We start from the raw sequence: 7989 nt of genomic DNA, 5'->3' as shown, positions 1-7989 counted from the left end.
GGTTGTGACTGCGCTGTTGGCATGTTGGGGTAATATTGCTTTGTTGGCAGACTGATGATGATGGTTGAAGGCTCTATGAGACAGTCCAGGAAATTCTTGCTAGGGGGTTGTGATGTTGGCTTCATCTCTGGATTCAGGCCCAACCCCTAACCTGCTTTGATCTGTTTCTGTGAGATTTGCTATTATGTTTTTGCTTCATTCTTTTTTTTCCCCTGCCTTGGCCATTGCTGCTCAAAAATCATTCTTCTGAGCACAACTGTTTTTTTTCCCCCAGTTTTCCTGTAAAGGGCTTTTTATTTTTTTTTTCTTGAGAGAGACAAGATTGAGAAGAACCTCAAGAAGTCATGCAGGCCCATAGCAGAATGGGGCAGCTGCTATCAACATTTTTCCAATTTATTCTTCAAAATATACCACAGCAGGGACTGCCAAGTCTTAGCAAAATCATCCAGGGCTTCTCTGATATCCCCTTCTTAGGATAATCTGTTTGCCATGGGAGTGAGAGGGATAAGGAGCAGGAGTACAAGGCAGCCTTGTACTTCCCCCCATCCTGAATCTTCCTCTCCTCCATTTTGCATCCTATAAACAAGGAAGAGAGAGGCAGTGCTTCACAGAAGAGTTTGCAGTCTGAATGCTCCAAAATCAGAGCCTGTCAAGCGTTGGGAATAGACCAGCTCTCTGTGTATGTAGGTCAACAGTTGCAGTGTGGATGTGATGTTCCTGTATGTAAAATACAGAGAAGATCATCTGTCCACTGCAAAATACACATGTCAATGCTGAGTCACTGGTCCAGGCTGTTTCTGCAACCATTTCCCTCCACTAAATACTGTTTCCCAATCTTTGATTTTACATGGGCAGACCTGAAGGATGTGAGAAGGGAGCTAGCCTAGTACAATCCATTCCCCTAATGTAGGGGATAGACCACATTAGGGGGTCTGCCATGTAGGAAATCATGCTCATTTGTTCTCCCTTTGCCCCAGATTAGAAGAGTTTGTTGCTTATGCTGCCATCGTAATGCTATGACTCCCTGGGTAGCAGGGCAGTACAAGTCCTTGCAGGCCTTGCTGAAATGCTGGGCTTGCTCTTGCTAGCAAATCATTTCTACCATGTGTTAGCTTGAGCATAGGCTGAGCTTTGTGTCCTGCTGCCAAAGGCACGCCATGAAAAACTCAAACCTGTAGTCACATCACACCTTGGGCATTTCCCATCAGTGACCACTGTGGCAAAGGTGAGCAAGCTTAAATTTCAGACTCCAGCCTGCAAGCCTGAGCTTGTTTTTGTGTTTCAGGTTGACATGGACCTGCTCTTGGTATAAACAGGCACATGCTGTAAAGTAGCAGGCTGACCTGCAATTGCATGGAGACTTTTATTGGCCAACTAACCAGAGTCTCCGACCAAGATCTTAAAATGTATTCCTCTGCTTGAACCCTTCACTTGGCCAAATTTTGGGAGCAAAAAGCCTATCACAGATTGACACAAGCGTGGGCTGTGGCTGGTGCAGTGAGTGCTGAGTTGGAGGTGGGAGCCACAGCAGGGATATCTTCCCACTGGCCTTTTGCTAAGATGTGCCTTTTCCTTGCAGCCCACACGCTCGTCTGCTTTTCGTGCTCGGATGCATCCTCCAACTGGGCCTGCCTGACACCTGTCAAGTGTGGAGAGAATGAAAACCACTGTGTGACAACGTACGTCGGAGTGGGAATCGGTGAGTGGTGATGAGACCTTCTGCCCTTAGCTGGATCACCTAGGGAGGTGCAAGAAGGTTTTCTTTCATTTGGTTGGAGAAAGGAGAAAGTGATGCTTGTTTGCTGAGTGCTGGATCATCCCAAGAGTGTTTTATGAGGAACTTGCTGCCAAACCAAGTCACGTTAAGGCCCACGTGCATGAACTCGTGCTAGGAGTCTGAAGGGAATTTAGGAGTGGAGAGAGAAGGTTGCTGATAAATTCAATGGAAGGGTAGAGGATTTCCTCTGCAGGAAGTTCTAGGGTTACCCTTCCTGCTTTTGCCCTGTGCTGTCTGCTGTTCTGGTGTTATTTCTGAGTCCTTCCATTGCTTTGCTCTCTCTGGGTGCAGCAGGATTGCCGGGAATTTGCAAATTTCTTCACCAAGCATGGGCTTTTGACAGAAGGGAACAGGCACCAGGAAAAATCTGAAGGATCTCTCAGGAAAGCAGGCTGCTTTGGCAGGTCTCCTGGTGGCATTGCCAAGCCTGCATCCCACCTTGGGTTGCCTCACTTTCCTCCAGCTTCTGCTTCTGGCATGCAGGAGGGAAGACAGTTTCAAACCCAAGTTTTGCAGTCCATAATGTGGGCGGCTCGTGCATGCATAAACAGAGGCTGGAAGCTTTTATAAACCTGTCACCTGCTAACGGCTTCCTGTTTCTTGTTCTCACTTGTAAATGTGAGCTGTGCCAAGCTCAGAACACAGTGTTTGCTCTTGAATCCCTCTCTGACTCTCCCAGTCTCACCTGAGGAGCCCTAGGATTGAACTTGAGTGGGATTTTTGAGATTATTTCTTTCACCACATTTCTGAATTCTGTCCAGCTGCCTGGAAGAGGTGTTGTGTACTATGGAAAGTCAGCGGGAATGTATCTTGAGGTGCAAAGACTGATATAGGTTACTGAGAAACTACAACCTCTATGCTGCTTATCTTTTCAGTACCGTTATCTCCTTTGCAAAATGTGATCTGAAAGCTGAAAAGTTTTAAACTCATCTCCTTTCTGCTTTTCTTCCCAACCTAAATTCAGGTGGCAAGTCTGGCCAGTCCATCTCCAAAGGCTGCTCTCCCATTTGCCCCAGTGCTGGGATTAACCTCGGCATTGCGGCTGCCTCCGTCTACTGCTGCGACTCCTTCCTCTGCAACATCAGTGGCTCTAGCAGCGTTAAAGCCAGCTATGCTGTCCTGGCCTTGAGTATCCTGGTTAGCTTTGTCTACATCCTCAGGGCTCGTGAGTGATGGGGAAGGCCAAAGAAGACCCAGCGCCAGGGGACCTCTGCATCTCTGCAACATGGCGCCTTGTCTTCCGTTGGCCATCACAGGTCTCATTAGCTGATGTCTTCTCTATTGTTGCCTACAAGGAGATCTACTTCTCAGCAGGCTTCCAACAGTGATTGTTTCCCAGACTTTACGCTCTTCCAGTATCAGAGACCTGAGTGGCTGGGCCTAACCCTTCTCCTCCTCCTTCGGACATACCCCACTGCACTCTAGCACTTCCCGGTGGATTGTTTTGGAAAGGTTTCTGCTTTTTTAACCTGTGCCCCCAGTTTCTAAGGTTGCTTAAAACAAGGTTGGGACTCACTGAGAAGCAGTTGTTCCCAGACACCGCTCACTCAAGTGTTCAGATGGTCCTGGAGGTGCCTGGCACCAATGTGCCCCAGCATGTGCCCCCAGGCATGGGGAACGCGTGACCCCAGTGGAGACAAATTCCCAATCCCTGCAGCTGGAGTCTCTTTTTATAAATTTCTTCCAATCTCGGGCTGACTTTTTCTGGAAAACAAATGACGTGTACCTAGTCCCTCTGAGCTCTGTAAGTGCCAGACCTGAATAAACATGCTCCTGTTGTTACCTGAGAGGGGATGTGTACTGTGTGTGTTTCCTTGCTGCCACCAGAGAGATTAGAAACACTTGAGGAAAACTCAAATATTATGCCCAGCATGAGAGCTTCTTACACTCTCAAGTGTTTTTTGAGCACTCCATCTCAGCAGTTCACCTCTGAGCAGCGAGTCCACCTCCACCCTGTCTCTCCTTTCTGAGAGCCCTGATAAAATGCCCTTTGGCCAGCATGCTTCACATCTCTTGGGCATAGCTTTTTCCAGGTGCATTTTTGTGAAAAATGCCAGTCGTTGGGATCTGAGTCAACCCTATTGCTCCTAACACTGCGAATTAGCCTTGTACAAGTTAGTCTGCGTGATATAGAGACTTGGTGCCTCAATTTCCCTGCTTACAGACTTGGGATCATGATAATGGATAACTTCAATACCTAAATGAGCCAGGGCCAAAGGTCTGTTTGCAAAATATAATGAAGTCTGAGGTGAAGAGATGAGTATTCAGATATTTAAGTTTAAGCTGCAATCCCTGGATGGTTGACGGTGTCTGTGGACTACAGAAGGTGACTTCACCAAACCTACTACATCTGCTGCCTTCCAGATCCCAGGATTTTCCCAGATCACTGCACTGCTCCTGGAAGCTTTCAGCCATCCCATGGGAGACATGTCTTCCTGCTGCCTCCACGTTTTACTGGTTTCCTACCTACTTTTCCTACCTGCTAAACTCAAGCCAAAAGTGAGCCTTAATCTTAGGCAAAAGCGTGCTGTCACTTCCACGGTTTGATGAGAAGTGCACTGGGCTTTTTTTTTCTTTTCTAGCAGCAAATTTCAATTGCAATATTTGGTACTGTTCAGCCTTGCCCTCCTTTCTTTTGATTGTGTTTCTTCTATTTTGTGTCAAAAAAAAAACCAACAAAAAACAACAAAAAAAATCTCCCAAGTGGCACACACTGTTCAATTATACCTCTGTCCCCACTTAAATGAGTAATGAACAACTTATCAATGAAAGATGTGTGCAGTTGTATAGACATCTTACAACAAGAGCATTATTATGTCTTTGCTTCCTTTCCTTTGATCTCCATCTATTAATTAAACTGTCGTAGATGCTAATGATGGGGTATACAACAGGAACGGCTGGTCATCGTGAGTGCAACCCACAATTAGGTGATGAGTCCGGTAAGAACGCGTGGTACTCTATTATCTCACTAGGCTTGAGATGTGCCTTCCTCTGCTTATCTCAACCTCCATCATCATCCAGGTTTAGCAAGGCTCAATCCTGCTCGGGGTGCACTGTGATCCAGTGTCCAGCCCTCTGCTATGTGCATTAGCATGTGGCAAGTCATGGAAGAATTTCACGAGGGTGGGGCGGTTAATATCCCCTAGCTTCCTTGCACCTAAGCCTTCAAGCCTCCCTCCTGAAAGGGTTAGAATCCCTTTTTTTCAGGATGAAGTTGTTCCTCACTGCTTGGTGTGAGTACATGCTGTAGTTCCTGTGGGATAAATCCACATCAAAGGGATGGGGATGCCATTATGTGAGACCAAGGCAGCACCTGGAGTGTTCTACCCATCAGCAGTGGGACTCTGGTTCTTCTAGCTACCTGCTAATCTTAGCTTTGGACTCAAATTATCCTTGCAACAGCAAGGAAAGAACTAGATTTAAAAGCCACCAGCATATCATGTCCTAATGTGTGTTTGTGCCTTCACAAGGCTGCCCTGAGGCTGTCACACCAGAGAATGCCATGGGATAAAGCTAAGAGCAGGACTGAAAGGCATGGTCACTTCTTCCAATCATAGAATTATAGGATATCCCAAGTTGGAAGGGATCCATAGCAATCATTGAATCCAACTCGTGGCTCTACTTAGGACCACCTGAAAATCAGACAAATGGCCCATTTGTTCTTATTTTGGCATTTTAGAGTTTCCTCACAAGGAATTGCTTATACAAAGGAGCAAGGATGCAGAAAGCGTGGTCAGGAGGCTATACAACCTATAGAAATATTACATTAATGGCATTGCCAAGGAATGTGATCTGAAGGTTAACTTGCACGTGTTCTTAAGCATATAGATGGTAAATAGATTGTATATGAAGATATTTTTTCTTCCTTTTTTCTTCACTCTCATTTTCCATTTCTCTCCTTGCACAGTATATTCTTGTACACTTAGTATGGAGGAGAAGAGAGATTTGCAATTTTTCCTTTCAAACACAGCTGGTGAAGATCACTTTGATTGATATACGTGCACTTGAGAGACAGGGAGGGTATAGCAGCCTGTCAAGTTCAAGAATATAATTCAATAGTTTAATTCCAGGCATCGTATGAACAGTTTTCACTGTAGATATTTTTTTGCACCTGAATCTCCCATCATCTGAAATCATGCGAGAACCTCAGCTGTCATAAAGCCCAGAGGTAAAAAGCCTTAAAGTATGCAAATGTAGTAATTAAAAACATTAACAATATGAAGAAAATAGAGTAAGAACCCACCATTTACAGAGCATTGAAACTGGAGGCATGTTAAACCAAATGGCTGATTTGGAGCTGGAGGGCCAGCCCTTAAGTGCTTTGAAATGTTTACTTGGTTTATGGAATTAGAGATTGAAATCATTGTGAAAATCTCAGATCTTCACCTTTTCTGACCACAAAAAGGTTTTAAGGGGAGACAGCTTTGCTTTATGTAAAATACCCTGGAGCAATTTTTACTGGAAAATTTGAACAGCTTAGGTCAAAAACTGCCCACTTTGGAGCACATTAATGGGAAAATGGTTTCATAGAATCATAGAATCATAGAATGGCCTGGGTTGAAAAGGACCACGATGATCATCTAGTTTCAACCCCCTGCTATGTGCAGAGTCACCAGCCACCAGACCAGGCTGCCCAGAGCCACATCCAGCCTGGCCTTGAATGCCTCCAGGGATGGGGCATCCACAACCTCCTTGGGCAACCTGTGTTTCTGTGCTTCCATTCTGGACATAGCTGTATTTCCAATGGCAGCTGCTGCCACCCACCACTATGTTAACATCACAAGGGCTCCATTCTTTATGTATTGTCTATACATGCTGTACACTGCAGCACCAGTGCTTTCTGCTCAAATTCAACTGGGTTTGCTATTTGCTGAAAGGAGGACTTAAAAAATGAACAGTGTTCTTCCAAACACTGATTTGAGATTCTTTTCTTGCAAAAGGACAGACCTTCTCCTTTTGGAAAATAATAGACTTGATGTGACTTCCTTGAACAAACAGCCAGAACAAATATTGCCAATTGCTTGATCCTGATGCGCAGAGGATGTCCTTGCTTGGTGTTGATTCATTCAAGTTATGCGTTACTTGAGATAACTTTCCTCCTGGAGACTTTTGCAATGGAGATGGCTGTGGTCCCACCAATCCTGCATGATGTGTGGAGGTTGTGCTTTCATGTTGGAGTGAGATACAGCTGTCCATCTCTGGGGAAGGCAGATGTGATACTCATCTGGATGCTTGGATTTAGAGTGCTGTCACAAGACCCTCAGTATTGTGAACTCAATGATTTGCATGCTGAAGTTGGCTTCTTTCACTGCAGGTTATGTGGGTCTTGACTATTTTCCTTTGAGGAACTGCTTTCCCATCTCAAATGCTGTTGTTTGAGGGTATCAAGCTGAAACAGAGCTAGACATGCACAAATCTGTATTTTGCTGGGAGCATTTATGGTGCACAGTCAAGCAAAGCCCTGAGTCAACCCTGCCATCTACTGGCTTTTGCTAGACCTGATAGAGATGCTTTGAAGCCAAGATCTCACAGGTCAAGGAGAAAACCTTAATACAAATGAAACAGAGAGTCGGGACCCAAGGGTGAACTACCTTTAACCACATAATTGCATGCAAAGCAGAAAATGAGAGCTTCAGAAGTTGATGGAGTGTATTAATTTGTCCAACTCTGTGCTGTTAGTGTCAATTGAGAAATAAAAAGCATAATAGGCTTCCCAGGTCCAACGTTTTCGAGCACTTTTCCAGCCTCAAACCTACCAGTTAATCAAAACTGAAACACTTCATGAAAATATAGTAAGGCCAATAAAGTGTTGCAGAAAAAATATTAATACATTTTATTTCAGCTTTGTTGAATGATCTCATTTCACTGAGATGGTTACCAAGAAATGTTGATTTTACTAATGCATATGCGTGAGCTTTGTAATTGTGTATTACCTTTATTGTAATAGAATAAGCAGAATAAAGACATATTGATTTCTTTCAATATATTAACATAAATATACGTGTAGTGTACGTTACATATTGTTTGTTATATTCTAATAAAATTATATGGAATTAATAGAAAAGTTACGCTTTGAACAGTTCCTTTTGGATGGTTCTGAGTTACAGATATTCATTACGGAATATTGCTTTGGGTTGGATCCAAAGCCCAAGACTGGGAGTTGCAGGCTGGCCACAAGGAGCATAGCCATGAAGCTGAGCCTACAGACTTTA

At 44.5% G+C, this 7989-nt stretch overlaps 1 protein-coding gene across 1 annotated transcript; it reads left to right on the top strand.

Moving 5' to 3' along the window:
- Positions 1–1545: 1545 nt before the first annotated feature.
- On the top strand, positions 1546–3566 carry LOC100540894 (lymphocyte antigen 6E). Its single transcript, XM_003205321.3, has 2 exons — positions 1546–1699; positions 2742–3566. The coding sequence occupies exons 1-2, from the start codon at positions 1561–1563 to the stop codon at positions 2948–2950; spliced, it is 348 nt and encodes a 115-aa protein (XP_003205369.1). The 5' UTR covers positions 1546–1560; the 3' UTR covers positions 2951–3566.
- Positions 3567–7989: the final 4423 nt, after the last annotated feature.

Source organism: Meleagris gallopavo, chromosome 3 (genome assembly GCF_000146605.3).
Source record: "Meleagris gallopavo isolate NT-WF06-2002-E0010 breed Aviagen turkey brand Nicholas breeding stock chromosome 3, Turkey_5.1, whole genome shotgun sequence".
Lineage (NCBI taxonomy): Eukaryota > Metazoa > Chordata > Aves > Galliformes > Phasianidae > Meleagris > Meleagris gallopavo.
Note: the sequence above shows the minus strand (reverse complement) of the source record. Positions and strands in the feature narration are given on the sequence as shown.

Bases quoted from the DNA above. Each gene is read 5' to 3' on its own strand.
- LOC100540894 (XM_003205321.3), top strand. From the start codon at position 1,561: ATGTGCCTTTTCCTTGCAGCCCACACGCTCGTCTGCTTTTCGTGCTCG. The intron at 1,700-2,741 runs GTGAGTGGTGAT...ACCTAAATTCAG, and splicing joins GTACGTCGGAGTGGGAATCG to GTGGCAAGTCTGGCCAGTCC.